This window comes from Boleophthalmus pectinirostris, unplaced genomic scaffold (assembly GCF_026225935.1).
Source record: "Boleophthalmus pectinirostris isolate CB_2022bp ecotype Guang Dong unplaced genomic scaffold, ASM2622593v1 HiC_scaffold_2825, whole genome shotgun sequence".
Taxonomy (NCBI): Eukaryota; Metazoa; Chordata; class Actinopteri; order Gobiiformes; family Gobiidae; genus Boleophthalmus; species Boleophthalmus pectinirostris.
In genome coordinates this window covers 1,159,792-1,177,100 of record NW_026571290.1, presented here as the reverse complement: position 1 = coordinate 1,177,100, position 17,309 = coordinate 1,159,792, and the positions used below count along the sequence as shown (strand labels likewise).

Genomic DNA, 17,309 nt, shown 5'->3' with positions numbered 1-17,309 from the left:
GACCAACACGCGACGGCGACGGAGCCAAATCCTGCCCATGATCACTTCCTGTTCGGAACGTTAGCATGTCCGTTTATATGAACTACAAATGGTATAAACTACAAATGTTTGCTAACTTTGTGGAAAACCCCTTCAGAAAGATTTGAAACCCGAAATTGTGTTTTTGATTGACAGAAGAATTCCAAACCCCAAATCAAGAAAACATCAAAGTGGTGAGAGAAGGTGACACATGAAAATACTACCACTACTTCTACTGCTACTACTAGTACTAGTACAAATACTGCAGTGGTGTTTGGTGATCACACAGGACACAGAGAAGGAGGAGGTGAAACACAAACGCCTGACTACCTCCAAAGTCTGGCTCAGTCTCGAAATCAAACACTATGTCATTGGGGAAGGAGTAAAGGAGAGGGCTGCACGTCCGGGTACGCTGCCTCCGCACGCCGGCGCGGCAGGGACGGGCGGAGAGCGCCGCTGTGGGCAAGAGCAGACAACACAACATCACCCAGGCTAATGCTGCTACTGATACTGATACTACTACTGATACTACTACTGATACTACTACTACTACTGATACTACTACTACTACTGATACTACTACTACTACTACTGATACTACTGATACTACTACTACTACTGATACTACTACTACTACTACTACTACTGATACTACTGATACTACTACTACTACTGATACTACTACTACTACTACTACTGATACTACTACTACTACTACTACTGATACTGATACTACTACTACTACTGATACTACTACTACTACTACTACTACTGATACTGATACTAGTACTACTACTGATACTAGTACTACTACTACTGATACTAGTACTACTACTACTGATACTACTGATACTGATACTAGTACTACTACTACTGTCACTAGTACTGCTGTAGAGCAAACAAGAGGGTGACCAGATTAGGGGTTTGCTTCATGAAGTCGCTGTTACGATAAATATCTCGATACAGTGCACTTTCGGTTCAGTACGATTTATTTCGATTCGATTCGGTTCAATAAAAATAAAGTCTAAATCGTGGCTAAAGGTTTGTTCAGACCAGAGCGTCAAAAAACGAGCTGGACGCCTTGAGTTGGTCTTTACATCTGGAGTAAGAAGCTTTCAGAAATATTTGATAGAAATTGGTGCATATTTGTAGTTGAGCATAAAATAAATCTGTGTAAACTCTGGAGTCGAGTCGAGTCGTACATAAAATGTGTCGTGTGGATTTTATCAACAGAATATGAAGTGAAAAGTTACGACGTCAAGAATTAAAATCACCAAATGAAAATGTACGATTACACTTTCTTCAGAACGAACACGAATTCAGAGACACGACTCGTCAAAAATACAACATCACTTCACAGGCCAGGACTGAACCAGGACTGAACCAGGACTGAACCAGGACTGAACCAGATCTAGTCTTGGACTTGAGAGGGAGAACCCTGAGCCATGGAGCAGAGTGTCCTCAAAGCGTGATCGGGCGACGGCTGCACTTGGCCCTGTGGAGCTCTGAGCCGGTCCTCTCTCCTGCGGTCACCTGACGGTCTACACGGGTCCACCTCCTGACACCCAGTCCCGGTTCAGTCCCGGTTCAGTCCTGTGAAGTGATGTTGTATTTTTGACAGTCGAGTTGCATCTGTTCAGAACGAACACAAACTCAAAGTGTAATCGTACATTTTCATTTTTTCTTGACGTTGTAACTTTTCATATTCTGATGATAAAATCCACACAACACATTTTCTGTACGACTCGACTCACTCCTGAGTTTACACATATTTACTTTATGCTCAACTACAAATATGCACCGATTTATATTGAATATTTCTGAAACTTTCTTACTCCATATTTACATTTGAGTTTAGACGCCCCGGATGCGCGTTTTGGACGCACACACTTGGACTTTGCATGTAAACAGACTTCACATGTGACCTGGACGCTCTGACGCCGCGTCTGAACGAACCTGAAAAGTTTTGTTAAACCTTATGCAAAGTGAATGTGAATCACAAACATTTTAATCCTCAAAACTGTGAAAATGTAGCAGAGGGAACAAAATAACTTCATAAAATAAACCAAAAAATCCTCTGGGTGATCGATACAGCAGCCCACGATATCGACACTGTATCATCACATTAAATTACTCGATATATCGATATTCTGATGTTTTTGCACAGCTCTAGTTATCACAGAGGACACCAGGTTTGGGAACAATAAAGTGGCGATGTTTGTAGTTTGTAAGCCGTGATTTCTGTTGGTGTTTGACTTTAATATTACAAATGTGTTTTTCTGTATCGGGCTGTGGGCTTTTCTGTATTTCACTGATGTGTATGTGGAAGTAAAATAAGATTTTATTGTGGATCCATGATCGTGTCTGATCAGAAGAGCCAAAAGTGTCACCAAAACCAAGAAAAGTGTCGACTGAGAGTTTAGACATTTCTCCTGGACGCTTTTTTGGTCCAAGAAAGAGGACAGGTCCAGGAAAAAGAGGACGTCTGGTCAACATCAGCCGCTAACGCCGCTAACGCCGCTAACGCCGCTAACGCCGCTAACGCCGCTAACGCCGCTGTGGAGAACACAAGACAACATCACCCAGACTAACTAAAGCTGCTAATGCTGCTATTACTAATAAAAGTACTATAAGTACTACTACTACTACTACTACTACTGCTACTGCTACTACTACTACTACTGCTACTACTGCTACTACTGCTACTACTGTTACTACTACTACTACTACTACTACTACTCTTCTGTTATATTTTGGTCTGATGGCTCCTGAACTGTTGGTAAATCGGAGCCTGAAGAGCCACGGCTCGAGTCAGATGTAAACATTAGCAAAGGGCTAAATCCAAAATGGCCGCCTCTTCTGCTGCTCGTTTGTGACGACTGAGTGTGTTTACGTTTCACTTTATCAACATTTTTATTTTGTCTCTTTACTACTACCACTACCATCCCTGCTCCTCTCCCAAATACAGTAGTTTGCAGTACTGTTGTGTAGTTTTGTAGTATTCCTGTGTAATTTTGCAGTACTTTGTGCAGTGCTCATTGCAGTACTCTGCAGTACTCTGCAGTACTCTGCAGTACTCTGCAGTACTCTGCAGTACTCTGCTGCAGTACTGTGTGCAGTAGTGTGGGGGCGCTGGAGACACTGATGGAGACAAACTGATGCAGAAACACAAACAGAAAAATAAAAGAGGAAAAGTTCTCACCTCCGTCCGAGCGCTGAAGACTCTGTCCCCCGAGGAGGTCCTGCAACAGACCCACCGTTAGACCGAGTCTAGACCCACCGTTAGACCGAGTCTAGACCCACCGTTAGACCGAGTCTAGACCCACCGTTACACCGAGTCTAGACCCACCGTTAGACCGAGTCTAGACCCACCGTTAGACCGAGTCTAGACCCACCGTTAGAACGAGTCTAGACCCACCGTTAGAACGAGTCCTGAACTTAGACCAGGCTTAGAAACTTTGTCTTTGTCCAACAGATAATACTCCCTACAGCTGTGCAACTCATCATTATGTAACAGATAATACTCCCTACAACTGTACAACTCATCATTATGTAACAGATAATACTCCCTACAACTGTACAACTCATCATTATGTAACAGATAATACTCCCTACAGAAAGACTTTTCTGTCATAACACAAATAATTAAGATGTAAAAATGTTTAATAAGAGTTACTTCCTGCAGAGTGCACCAAGACACAGCAGAGGTACGATCTTTTGTTTACATCTCTAATCAGTATCGGTATCGGTATCGGGACTCACGTCGATGTTGACCGGCTCGATGGTGTTGATGTGGACGTTGGGGGCGGAGGACGACCGGTCCCTCTGTCCAAACTGGTTCCGGTGTTCTTCCTCCGCGCTCTGTCGGAAACTGGGCGGGATCGGGATGGACTTGGAGGGCGAGACGGAGGCGTGGCACAGCGACCTGCCCACCAGAGGGCGCCAGACGGACAGAGAGACCACCAGAGGGCGCCAGAGACCACCAGAGGGCGCCAGACGGACGGAGAGACCACCAGAGGGCGCCAGAGACCACCAGAGGGCGCCAGACGGACAGAGAGACCACCAGAGGGCACCAGACGGACGGAGAGACCACCAGAGGGCGCCAGAGACCACCAGAGGGCGCCAGAGACCACCAGAGGGCGCCAGAGACCACCAGAGGGCGCCAGAGGGAGCACAGGTGAGTGAGAGCACAGGAGTGGAGCGAAAACAGGAGGAAAAAAAAAAACAACACAATTTAAAACCTGTCCAGGACCATCACCGACAGAGACTAAACCACCAGTCCCGGTCCAGTCCCGGTCCAGTCCCGGTCCAGTCCCGGTCCAGTCCCGGTCCAGTCCCGGTCCAGTCCCTGTGTTGGTGTAATGTTAAAAGTATTTTTTTTTAACGTAAAATTGTGTAACGTGCCACTACTGAAAATTTGGTAATGAAGCGTTTTTGCAATTTACTGCAACATTACTTTTCTGTGTCTGCAGGTCGGTCCCGGCTCAATTCCCCGAGAGGGCGCAGCGGGCACCCACCCACGCACCCACGGCACCCACGGCACCCACGGCGTGCCACCTTCAGCTCACCCCGGGTGGGACTGACCTCGCTCGTTTACTCTGAGACTCTCTGCAAACATCTTTTCCATTTTCTCTCACGGTTCTTGTCGACTTTTGGTCTTGTGCTGGATTTAGCCTCAGATGGAGTTTACCACCAAAAAGTACCAAAGTAACGAGTAAAAGTACCAAAGTAATGAGTAAAAGTAACGAGTAAAAGTACCAAAGTAATGAGTAAAAGTAACGAGTAAAAGTACCAAAGTAACGAGTAAAAGTAACGAGTAAAAGTACCAAAGTAACGAGTAACGTAAAAAGTGACTTTCCACAGGGAGTCACTAAATAAAATAAGGGATTACTTTTTAAAGAAGTAACGAGCAAACAACACTTTTGTAAAGTCACTTCCCCAACACTGTTCAGTCCCTGGTCCTGGTCTGGTCCTGGTCTGGTCCTGGTCCTGGTCTGGTCCTGGTCCTGGTCCCGGTTCTGGTTCTGACCTGGTGGAGTCTGAGGGGGGCAGGGAGGGGCAGACTTCAGACACTGGGGTGGTTCCTTCTGAGGAGACTTCCTCCTGAGAGAACGGATGGTGCTCGAAGAACTTTGACACGAACAATAAACTGCAACGAGAGAGGTCAGAGGTCAGAGGAGAGAGGTCAGAGGTCACAGGTCAGAGGAGAGAGGTCAAGGTCCTGGTCAGAGCGAGGCCCAGGTCCGGGTCAGAGCGAGATCGAGGTCAGGGTCAGAGCGAGGTCTGGGTCCGGGTCAGAGCGAGGTCCAGGTCCGGGTCAGAGCGAGGTCCGGGTCAGAGCGAGGTCCGGGTCAGAGCGAGATCCGGGTCCGGGTCAGAGCGAGGTCCGGGTCTGGGTCAGAGCGAGGTCCGGGTCAGAGCGAGGTCCGGGTCCGGGTCAGAGCGAGGTTCGGGTCCGGGTCAGAGCGAGGTCGGGTCCGGGTCAGAGCGAGGTCCAGGTCAGAGCGAGGTCCGGGTCCGGGTCAGAGCGAGGTCCGGGTCCGGGTCAGAGCGAGGTCCGGGTCAGATCGAGGTCCGTGTCAGAGCGAGGTCCGGGTCCGGGTCAGAGCCAGGTCCGGGTCAGAGCGAGGTCCGGTCCGGGTCAGAGCGAGGTCCGGGTCAGAGCGAGGTCCGGGTCCGGGTCAGAGCGAGGTCCGGGTCCGGTCAGAGCGAGGTCCGGGTCAGAGCGAGGTCCGGGTCCGGGTCCGAAGCGAGGTCCGGGTCCGGGTCAGAGCGAGGTCCGGGTCAGAGCGAGGTCCGGGTCCGGGTCAGAGCGAGGTCCGGGTCCGGGTCAGAGCGAGGTCGGGTCCGGGTCAGAGCGAGGTCCGGGTCCGGGTCAGAGCGAGATCGAGGTCCGGGTCAGAGCGAGGTCCGGGTCAGAGCGAGGTCCGGGTCCGGGTCAGAGCGAGGTCCGGGTCAGAGCGAGGTCCGGGTCCAGAGCGAGGTCCGGGTCCGGGTCAGAGCGAGGTCCGGGTCCGGGGTCAGAGCGAGGTCGAGGTCCGGGTCAGAGCGAGGTCCGGGTCCGGGTCAGAGCGAGGTCCAGGTCCAGGTCAGAGCGAGGTCCGGGTCAGAGCGAGGTCGAGGTCCGGGTCAGAGCGAGGTCCGGGTCCGGGTCAGAGCGAGGTCCGGGTCCGGGTCAGAGCGAGGTCCGGGTCAGAGCGAGGTCCGGGTCCGGGTCAGAGCGAGGTCCGGGTCCGGGTCAGAGCGAGGTCCAGGTGAGGTCCGGGGGCTCTGTGGTGTGAGACTCACTCGAGCTGGTCGTAGTTGACACACATCAGGGGGACCTCTGTACTGCAGCGTTGGTGAAATTTGTAGCCGCAGGTTTGACAACGAAAACCCTGGAACAGAAGCTTCCGGCAAAAGTCACAAAACGCCAACGTGAAGAAGGTTTTACGCACCTGCAACAAAAACACACCCGAGTTTAACCAGGAAGAGTACTGCAGTACACAGGAAGAGTACTGCAGTACACAGGAAAAGTACTGCAGTACAGAGGAGTACTTCTGTACACTAAAGTGTGATTTTCAACATTCAATAGTACTTTCTTAATAGGACTCATAGTAGTAGAAGTAAAAGTAATAGTACTAGTAGTAGTAGCAACAGTAATAGTAGTAGAAGTAGCAATAATAATAGTAGAAGTAGTAGTTATAGTAGTAATAGTACTAGTAGTAGTAGGAGTAATAGTTATAGTTAGAGTTTAATCTATATTAAAGGAACTTTTTGGTTGTGGATCTGTCACCTGTTTGTTTCCATGGAGACGTCACTGTTCTGTCTGGAATGTTCCACAGTGTGACTTTAAACAGCTCCACTTTACATTTACTCAATCACAGGAGGATTTAGAGTCAAAAACACAGAGAAACACAGATGTGACTGTGAGCAGGGACGCCTCTCCACAGATCTGACCCGGTCTCCGTGAAGATAGAACGGTTTAATGCCACACTGCGGAACATTCCAGCCTCCACTGTACAAACAAACACACACACACACAAACACACAGAAACAAACACACAAACACACACACACAGGCCTGCAGTGTTCGGATCAGCCCAAAGTTCACACTCACAAAGTTGTGTGTGGTGAGGGGGACGTTCTCCAGAACCTCCACGTGGAGCTCTTCTCCCGTCAGCCACGAGATGTCTGTGTCCCAACCAATCGGCTTCTTCTCCCTGAGCACAGCGACCAATCAGCACGTGTGTGTGTGTGTGTGTGTGTGTAGTGTGTGTGTGTGTGTGTGTGTGCTGTGTGTAGTGTGTGTGTGTGTGTGTGCTGTGTGTGCAGTGTGTGTATGTAATGTGTGTAGTGTGTTGTGTGTGTGTAGTGTGTGTAGTGTGTGTGTAGTGTGTGTACAGTGTGTATGTAGTGTGTGTGTATGTATGTGTGTTGTATGTGTGTAGTGTGTGTGTGTGTGTGCTGTGTGTGCAGTGTGTGTATGTAATGTGTGTAGTGTGTTGTAGTGTGTGTAGTGTGTGTAGTGTGTGTGTAGTGTGTGTACAGTGTGTATGTAGTGTGTGTATGTAATGTGTGTATGTAATGTGTGTAGTGTGTTGTGTGTGTGTAGTGTGTGTGTGTGTGTGTGTAGTGTGTGTGTAGTGTGTGTGTAGTGTGTGTACAGTGTGTATGTAGTGTGTGTATGTAATGTGTTGTGTGTGTATTGTGTGTGTGTGTGTAGTGTGTATAGTGTGTGTGTGTGTGTGTGTGTGTGTAGTGTGTATAGTGTGTGTGTGGTGTGTGTGTGTGTGTTGTGTATATGTTGTGTGTGATGTGTGTGTGTATAGTGTGTGTGTGTGTGTGTATAGTGTGTAGTGTGTGTCATGTGTTGTGTCGTGTGTCTGACCCGTCCTGGACTCTGTAGATGTGTGTATGTTGTGTGATGTGTGTGTATGTGTACAGTGTGTGTAGTGTGTGTGTAGTATGTGTGTAGTGTGTGTGTGTAGTGTGTCGTGTGTGTGTCTGACCCGTCCTGGACTCTGTAGACGTGTGTGTGTGTGTGTGTGTGTGTGTGTCATGTGTCGTGTGTGTGTGTCGTGTGTTGTGTGTCTGACCCGTCCTGGACTCTGTAGACGTGTGTGTGTTGTGTGATGTGTGTGTATGTGTACAGTGTGTGTAGTATGTGTGTAGTGTGTCGTGTGTCTGACCCGTCCTGGACTCTGTAGACATGTGTGTGTTGTGTGATGTGTGTGTATGTGTGTATGTGTACAGTGTGTGTAGTATGTGTGTAGTGTGTCGTGTGTCTGACCCGTCCTGGACTCTGTAGACATGTGTGTGTTGTGTGATGTGTGTGTATGTGTGTATGTGTACAGTGTGTGTAGAGTATGTGTGTGTAGTGTGTCGTGTGTCTGACCCGTCCTGGACTCTGTAGACGGCGCAGCATTCTGGGATCAGGCCTCTCATCATCAAAGCCTTTTTCAGCGAGTCTCTGACCGTCATTCCACAACGAGCGGGGACCTGGGGACACACGAGGGACATGTGAGAGGGACATGTGAGAGGGACATGTGAGAGGGACATGTGAGAGGGACACACAAGGGACATACGAGGGACATACGAGGGACATGTGAGGGACATGTGAGGGACATGTGAGGGACATGTGAGAGGGACATGTGAGAGGGACATGTGAGAGGGACACACGAGGGACATGTACGAGGGACATGTAAGAGGGACATGTGAGAGGGACACACGAGGGACATGTAAGAGGGACATGTGAGAGGGACACACGAGGGACATGTGAGAGGGACATGTAAGAGGGACACACGAGGGACATGTGAGAGGGACATGTAAGAGGGACACACGAGGGACACGTGAGAGGGACACATGAGGGACACGAGAGAGACACAAGAGGGACATGTGAGTGGGACATGAGGAACACACGAAAGACACATGAGGGACACGAGAGGGACATGTGTGAGGGACACATGACGAACACACGAGGGACACACGAGAGACACACGAGAGGGACACACCAGGGGGACACGAGACAGTTTTAGTCACTTTTCTAGAAACTGTCAAATATAAAATAAACAACCAATTAAATGTTCTAAATGTTCTAAAGATAATTTGTTCGATTAGATTTTGAATTTTAATACCGCTGAATTTCTCACAAACATATGTGAATTATTTTTATTCTGAATTTGAGTTGCTGAGTTTTTAAATGAAAATTTTCAATACGTTTCAAGTTCAAAATTAAAATTTCAACCTTTTAAATCTTCAGCACAAATTCACATCAAAGATCCAAAACGCCGAAGCACGAGCACTTTTTAAAATTTTAAACACTTTGAAAATGAACATTTTTCAGCAACTTCAATTCAGAATAAAAATAATTTAAAATTTAAAACATTCAAAGTGAGAAATTCTACAGTGTTCAAAATTCAAAATCTGATGAAACAAACAAATCTTCCACAGACTAAACACTTGTTTTTAAAGAATATTCCAGTTTGTGATTCTTTTAATATTTATTATGTATCAACATTAGCATTAGCGTTAGCATTAGCATTTAGCGTTAGCATTACCGTTAGCATTAGCGTTAAGACAGAAATCTGAACGTTTCTAAACTCTGAAGTGTCCTCCTCCCTCTGCCAAAGGGGGGGGGGAGATGTCGGCGCCGCAGTAAACGGTGAGACATGTTTTTACGTCGTTCTGTTGTGTTCAGTTTGAGTTTGTGGAGAGAAAATGTCTCTAAAATCTTTGTAGTGATGTTTAGATTTTCTTTTCTTTCTGAAACAACATTTAACATGTAAAAGTCAAACTGACAGAAAAGAGTCGCCCACAGCTAATGTGAGCTAACAGACTCGATTTATTAGCTCGATTAATAATAATAATGCATAAAAAATACATAAATAAATGTAGTCCTGAAACTGACCACTGTGCACTGTAATAATAATAATAATATTAATAATGATAATAATAATAATAATAACAACAACAACAATAATAATAGAAATAATAATAATGATATCAGACTGACCACTGTGCGCTGTAATAATAATAATAATGATAATAATAAAAATAACAACAATAATTATAGAAATAATAATAATAATAATAACAACAACAGACTGACCACTGTGCGCTGCTTGTTGGGCAGGAACACTCGGACGATGGGTTTCTGGGGGGAGCGGGGGTTGACCCGGCTCACGTCGCACGGGGTCTGGATCACGTTTAAAGTGTTCGGCGCCGAGGTGAAAGTGTGAGCGCACGGTTCCTGCAGATCCAGCGCGCCCCCTGTGCCTGCCGTGCCCCCCAAGCCCCCCGTGCCCGCCGTGGGGGAGGACGACAGCTCCGTGCCGTTCCCCATCGCCTCCAACAGCTGCTGCTCCCTCTGCTGCAGGGCATCCAGCTTAGACGTGTACTCCTCATACGCCTGCAGGACACAGCCGGGTCAGAACCAGAACCCGGGACAGAGTCAGAACCCCCGGGGACAGAGTCAGAACCCCAGAGTCCAGGGTCAGAATCCCCGGGGACAGAGTCAGAACCCCCGGGGACAGACTCAGAACCCCAGAGTCCAGGGTCAGAATCCCCGGGGACAGAGTCAGAACCCCCGGGGACAGAGTCAGAACCCCAGGGGACAGAGTCAGAACCCCAGGGGACAGAGTCAGAACCCCCGAGTCCAGGGTCAGAACCCCCGAGTCCAGGGTCAGAACCCCCGAGTCCAGGGTCAGAACCCCGAGTCCAGGGTCAGAAACCCCGAGTCCAGGGTCAGAACCCCAGGGGACAAAGTCAGAATCCCCAGGGGACAAAGTCAGAATCCCCGGGTCCAAAGTCAGAATCCCCGGGTCCAGGGTCAGAATCCCCGGGTCCAGGGTCAGAATCCCCGGGTCCAGGGTCAGAACCCCGGGGACAGGGTCAGAACCCCCGGGGACAGGGTCAGAACCCCCGGGGACAGGGTCAGAACCCCCGGGGACAGGGTCAGAACCTGAGTCCAGAGTCAAGAGGCTGGGGCCAGAGTCAGAACCCGGGGTTAGTCCAGGTCTAGTCTCCAGGTGTGGGTCTGGTTCCAGTCCTAGTCCCTGCTTCTAGTCTCTAGGTTTGGTCTAGAGTCAGGGTCTTGGTCTAGAGTCTTGGTCCTGGTGTAGTTTTGGTCAAGTCCGGGTCTAGGTGTAGGTGTAGTCCTGGTCCTGGTCCCGGTCTAGTCCCGGTCTTGGTCTGACCTCCAGGTAGATGGACGGGGGGTTGTGTTCTCCTCCAAACTTGTCCAGCAGAGCCTCCAGATGCTCCTGGGTCAGTTTGATCATCTGTTTAATGTTCCAGATCTGAGGAGGACACGAGGACATGAGGACAAAGAGACACAGAGACACGGGTCAGAGACACGTCCACACTGGGCTAAGTCGCTCCCCCTTCAGAGCACGTCCCAATAATGAAACCCCTGCACATCGCGTCAGGTTTGTCCAGTCGCTGTGGACAGTTTTGTGTCGTGGTTTTTGTGTGTTTGTGGAGGACTGTCGTGTTGGAGCGTGGGGGGGGGGGGCAGAGCCTCGTACCTGGTTTGAATAGGAGATCACTAGATTACTCAAAGATGCGTAGTGGACTGATGTTATTAGGTTCTGGGTCACGGGATCTAAACCAGGACTAAACCAGGATTAAACCAGCACTAAACTAGGACTAAACCAGGACTAAACCAGGACTAAGCCAGGTCTAAACCAGGTCTAAACCAGCACTAAACTAGGACTAAACCAGGACTGAACTAGGACTGAACCAGGACTAAACCAAGACTAAACCAGGACTAAAAAAGAACTAAACCACGTCTAAACCAGGACTAAAACAGGACTAAACCAGGACTAAACCAAGACTAAACCAAGACTAAACCAGGACTGAGCCAAGTCTAAAACCTGGAAGAGGAGCAGGGAGCAGAACAAACTCTGGGGTTGAAAAAATAACCTACTGGATATTTTGGATTCTTAGGCGCAATATCAGTAATGTTGAATTCTCTCGTTTATTTTCATACAAATGACACTCCAGACTGATCCCGACTGATCCTTCGCCCAGACGTCCACGACCCATGACGCTCCGACAATCCATCAAGTGGCGCGTCTTCGTAGTGTCCACCTGCGGGACTCGAGGCGGCGCGGGCGGCCCGGTAAACTGCAGCCCCTAAACATGCACTAAACTAAACACTGAGGACGTAACGATATCCACATTTCTCCGTACGATATTTTTACGATATTTTGTAGAAAAACAGAATAGTGAACATACAGTACTACTCTCCTTTAAAAATGTCTTGACGAGCTTTTGGTTCTGTCATAAATCAAAGAGTTAAAGAGTTAATAAGTCATTTCATAGAGTAAATTGGACTGAAACGCAGCAAAGGATCATGGTCCATGTAGTTCCCTCTGTTTCTTTTAGCTGTTACTGCACCAAAACAACAAATTTAAGCAAAGAAACTTGTGATTCGATATATTGTGACAGCCCACGATATTATTCAGAGACTTGTGACGATACGATATCACGATATTTCGGGTATTGTTACATCCCTACTAAATCTGAGTGTAAAGTAAAAAATACAAATGATTCATGTTTGCCTATCGTACATAATCTGTGCTGGAGATTTTATTTGGCGTTAATAAAACATTTGAAGCAGCCTGAACTTGCGGACGTGCTCGAATCTCGTGCACATTTTAGACTATTTCTTTCCAATTCTCAGAGTTTAGAGCTTAAGAAAGTAGTGATGGGCAAAAGAGCCGGAGCTCCGGAGCTCGTCTCGTTCTTTCTGCCTCGGAGCTCGTCTCGCAGCAGCCGCTCACGTGACCAAAGTGTGGAAGTGTGGGTCCCTCCTCCTACCGCTTCGCTCTGCGTGTCGATCGCTTCAGTGCATCGAAGCATTTCATTGGCTCGGCGAATGTTCCGCTCTGTGATTGGTTCAGAGTGTTCGGCGCACTTCCGTGGTTTGATGAGCGCTAAACTGCAACAGTATAAAAGATGCACCAATATTTGTTAAAAATGTTGGTAGTGAGGAGGATTGTGTGACGTTAGTGGTGATTTTGGCGACTTTTGGCGTTTGTTTCATTTTTGATGGTGTCTACAAGAGGAAAAAACGATCTCTGGTTTGGGATCACTTTGACCCCTGAGGACACAGCGCGCGTGGACCGATGGAGCGGAAAACGGTGGAGATCGACAAAACGGCGTCTTGAAAAGAGCGACCAGATTTTCAAAATTCTAAACTGGGACAGACCCGAGTCGCAAATGTGCAAATTTGTGCTTTTGAATTTCAATTAAGAACGAAAAACAATAAAATGTGAAAACAGTTTGTTTCATTTTTCTGTTTTAGTATCAAAAAAATTTATTTCGAACTCGATTTCCAATATTTAAAGTTAATTTCAAATTTGATATTTGATTGCCTCTGGTTTTTCTGCTGCTCATGTGAATCCAGAGTTGACGTGGTTCTGCGATCAAAACTTTCATTATAATATATATATATATTTTTATTTACACTTCTGTGGAGTCGATTGAACAGGAGAGTTTCTCGTCGAGTTCAACAGTGACTTTCTATTATTTATTATTTTTATTTATGCATTTATTTTGGGCAAGTAAATATTTATATTCATATACAATGAAACATCTAACTTCAGTGAAATCATAATAGAAAGGAAAATAACAAAAAAAAAATAATAATAATAATATATTGTTATTATTATTATTTTTTATTTTAGTTATTTTTTTTGCCCAAAAATTAGTAGGAGGAAGAAAACTTCTTTAATCCCAGCCCTACTCTTCATAATCGAGCACAATGAGCTTCTTTTGCGTTTTTCAGACATTTTGAATTAAACTATATGAACTATTTCCGAGTGCAAAGAGTCACTGTTAAAACTAAAACGTGAAACTGAACGCGACGCTGTAAAAGAAAAAACATGTTTGTCCACGAAAACTGCAACGCGTTTTCAGGTTCGTCCTTCAGCAGCAAAACTTTAAATAAACCAAAAGAGACAATCAAATATCAACATTAAAATAATCACCAAAACTGTTTTTTGAAATAAACTTTAAATTAAATATTGGAAATCGAGGTTGAAATCTGTTTTTTTTGTTTTGTTTGACACTAAAACAGAAAAATTAAATAAACTGTTTTCACATTTTATTGTTTTTCGTTCTTACTGAATATCAACAGAACCAGAGGAACCCGGGTTCTGGACCGGGACGGTTTTGTAGAAATAAAATGTGGCAAAAGGAGAAATTCATTTTGTCCACTGCACTAATGTTTATTTGGTCGAATAATTTGCAGTTCTAGTAAAATAAAATCGTGAAAAGAGCGAGAAACATCACGGAAACTCATGTCCATCATCACCTGAGGGACAAAGACTAAACAGGACAGAACTGGGACTAAACCAGGACTGAACCAGGACTAAACCGGGACTAAAACAGGACAGAACAGGGACTAAACCAGGACTAAACCAGGACAGAACCGGGACTAGACCAGGACTAGACCAGGACTAGACCAGGTCTAAACCAGGTCTAAACCAGGTCTAAACCAGGTCTAAACCAGGGACTAAACCAGGACTAAACCAGGACTAAACCAGGACTAAACCAGGACTAAACCGGGACGGAAACCAGGACTAAACCAGAACCAGGGACTAAACCAGGACTAAACCAGGACTAAACCCTAAACCGGACTAGAACCGGGACTAAACCAGGACAGAACCAGGACTAGAACCAGGACAGAACCGGGACTAAACCGGGACAGAACCGGGACTAAACCAGGACTAAACCAGGACTAAACAGGACTAACACTTTTTTATCTCTTTTTTTGACAAAACAAATGACAGTTTATTTTCCTCTTCACTGTTGGGATCAGATTAAGTGAAAAACTTTGGGCGACGCTGAACAACGCACGACCACAGACAAGAAGAAGAATCATTCAAATATATATAATAATAATAATAATAATAATAATAATAAATGTCAGAGATATTTTATTTCTTGCCTAATAAATCACACTGTGGAACTTTCCTGGTGGATTATCTGCCACCTTCTGGTCTCCATGGAGATAATGTTCCACATTTTGGCGTTAAAACTGACTATTGTACATTTATTTAACAGAAAAGTTCAATAATATGACTTTAAATACTGAAGCTGTTGGACAATCTTTTTTTCAAACTCAATTTGGAGCCAAGCAGAAAAAACGAAGAACGAAACCAACCAGGAGCGTCCGTAAATAAAATCGTGAAAAGAGCGTGTGAGATCCTGACCGACGTGACCACGCGAGATCTGAGGGACTTTTCTGAGGTTTTTTTGGTCATTTGCAAACACGGATTTCTGTATTTTGGTGAAACAAATGACGGTAAAAGAGAAATTCACTTAAAAGTTTATTTTGTCCACTTGACATATTGAATTTCTCCTTGAATTTGTCGTGGATTCTACCTGGACGACCGAGGGATTTCACACTAAATAAAGACAATTTATGCTCCTCCTTACTGTTGGTGAAGATCAGATCAGTCAAAACTTGTGATAGTCCTGGTTTGGTCCTGGTTTAGTCCTGGTTTAGTCCTGGTCCTGGTTTAGTCCTGGTTTAGTCCGGGTTTGGTCTGGTTCTGAGACACTGGGACAGATCAGTGTTTTTGTATTAATCTGTGGGACGGGGGACACAGGTTCAGGACTGGGACTGTCCCGGGGACACAGGGACGTCTGGACTCTCTAGTCTTGAAAATAAAAAGACTGAAATAAAAGGTTCCTCAAACATGAATCCGTCCAAATCAAACTTCAGAGGGTCAGTGAGGAGAAACGACGAGGAGCTGGAGAAAGATCTGAGGAGACCAGTGTGGATGTAGATGATGTGAGCGTGACCTGCGGACGCTGACATTTAAACTTCTACAGACGGTTCTTGTGTCAGATGCCCTCCCCGTGGAAAAGCTGCTCATCCTGCACAGAAGCTCTCATTTTGTGTTTCTCAGCTCAAACTGCACTTTGCACCTGCAGCACATCCACAGCCCCGTCACCACAAACACACGGCCCAGTCCCGGTCCAGTCCCGGTCTAGTCCCGGCCCAGTCCCGGTCCAGGTTTAGATCCTGGTCTAGTCTCGGTCTGAAGCGGAGGGTTCGTGGCCGGGACGTGCCGGAGCTCCGCGGTGCGCACGGTGATGCTCGCAGCCTCCGCGGGCCCTGCGCTAACTCTGCCCGGCTAAGCGCTGCTGCTAACCCCGCTCCCTCCGCTCCCTCCGCGGCCGCACGGAGCCCGGACCAGAGGCGGGCTCCGCGGGGGGATCACCCGGGCCGCAGCGGGCCGGAGCGGGCGTGAAGCGCAGTGGGAGCGGGCTGGTTCGAGCCGTGCGGCTCGTCCTGTAGCTGTCTCCGGTGTCTCCGGTGTCTCCGGTCGGAGCCTGATGCACCGGAGCCGCGCACGGTCACGGACGGGACGCGGTCTGAGGTCCGCGGGTGGACGGATGGACCGTGTGTGCACGCGTGGGACGCGGGGACAGTCGTGGAAAAGTGGATTTGAGCAGAAAATGCAAAACGATCCGGCGCAAAGTGGGACATGGTCCTGAGCCTCAGCCTCAGCCTCCCGCCTCCTCCCCGGGGCCTACCTCCTCGTCCTGCGGGCCTCCGCTGAGCTCCGTCGGGCAGGCGGCGTCCAGCTCGTCCAGCCCCCGCTCCCGGCCCGCGGGCTCTCGGTCCACGGCCTCGGCTCCGTTGAACACGGCCGGTGGAGACTCCGCGCTGCTCACGGCCGCCATTTTACACTGCGAGAGTGAAGGAGCAGAGCGAGCAGCGGCCTGCGGGGGGCGCCAGAGAGCCGAGGACCGAGCGCTGCGAGAACAACTATTATTAAAATAAAAATATAAAAATAAAAATAATAAACACCGAGGACCGAGCGCTGCGAGAACAACTATTATTAAAATAAAAATATAAAAATAAAAATAATAAACACCGAGGACCGAGCGCTGCGAGAACAACTATTATTAAAATAAAAATATAAAAATAAAAATAATAAACACCGAGGACCGAATGCTGCGAGAACAACTATTATTAAAATAAAAATATAAAAATAAAAATAATAAACACCGCGGACCGAACGCTGCGAGAACAACTATTATTAAAATAAAAATATAAAAATAAAAATAATAAACACCGAGGACCGAGCGCTGCGAGAACAACTATTATTAAAATAAAAATATAAAAATAAAAAATAAACACCGAGGACCGAATGCTGCGAGAACAACTATTATTAAAATAAAAATATAAAAATAAAAATAATAAACACCGAGGACCGAACGCTGCGAGAACAACTATTATTAAAATAAAAATATAAAAATAAAAATAATAAACACCGAGGACCGAG

General features: G+C 46.9%; 1 protein-coding gene across 2 annotated transcripts in view; it reads right to left on the bottom strand.

Annotated features, from left to right (window-relative positions):
* The window catches only part of braf (B-Raf proto-oncogene, serine/threonine kinase), a 34,663-nt gene extending 17,944 nt beyond the window's left edge, over positions 1–16,719 (bottom strand). The window contains exons 1-10 of one of the 2 annotated variants that reach the window (XM_055159902.1): positions 16,555–16,719; positions 11,196–11,297; positions 10,109–10,408; positions 8,396–8,499; positions 7,118–7,220; positions 6,307–6,455; positions 5,048–5,167; positions 3,781–3,943; positions 3,221–3,260; positions 349–474 (exon numbers count right to left, since the gene is read on the bottom strand). In XM_055159902.1, coding sequence (XP_055015877.1) covers positions 349–474; positions 3,221–3,260; positions 3,781–3,943; positions 5,048–5,167; positions 6,307–6,455; positions 7,118–7,220; positions 8,396–8,499; positions 10,109–10,408; positions 11,196–11,297; positions 16,555–16,704 — 1,357 coding nt within the window. In that variant the 5' untranslated portion in view covers positions 16,705–16,719. The remainder of the gene's footprint in view (positions 1–348; positions 475–3,220; positions 3,261–3,780; positions 3,944–5,047; positions 5,168–6,306; positions 6,456–7,117; positions 7,221–8,395; positions 8,500–10,108; positions 10,409–11,195; positions 11,298–16,554) is intronic. The other variant, XM_055159903.1, reaches the window with a different exon arrangement.
* Between the last annotated feature and the right edge of the window lie 590 nt (positions 16,720–17,309).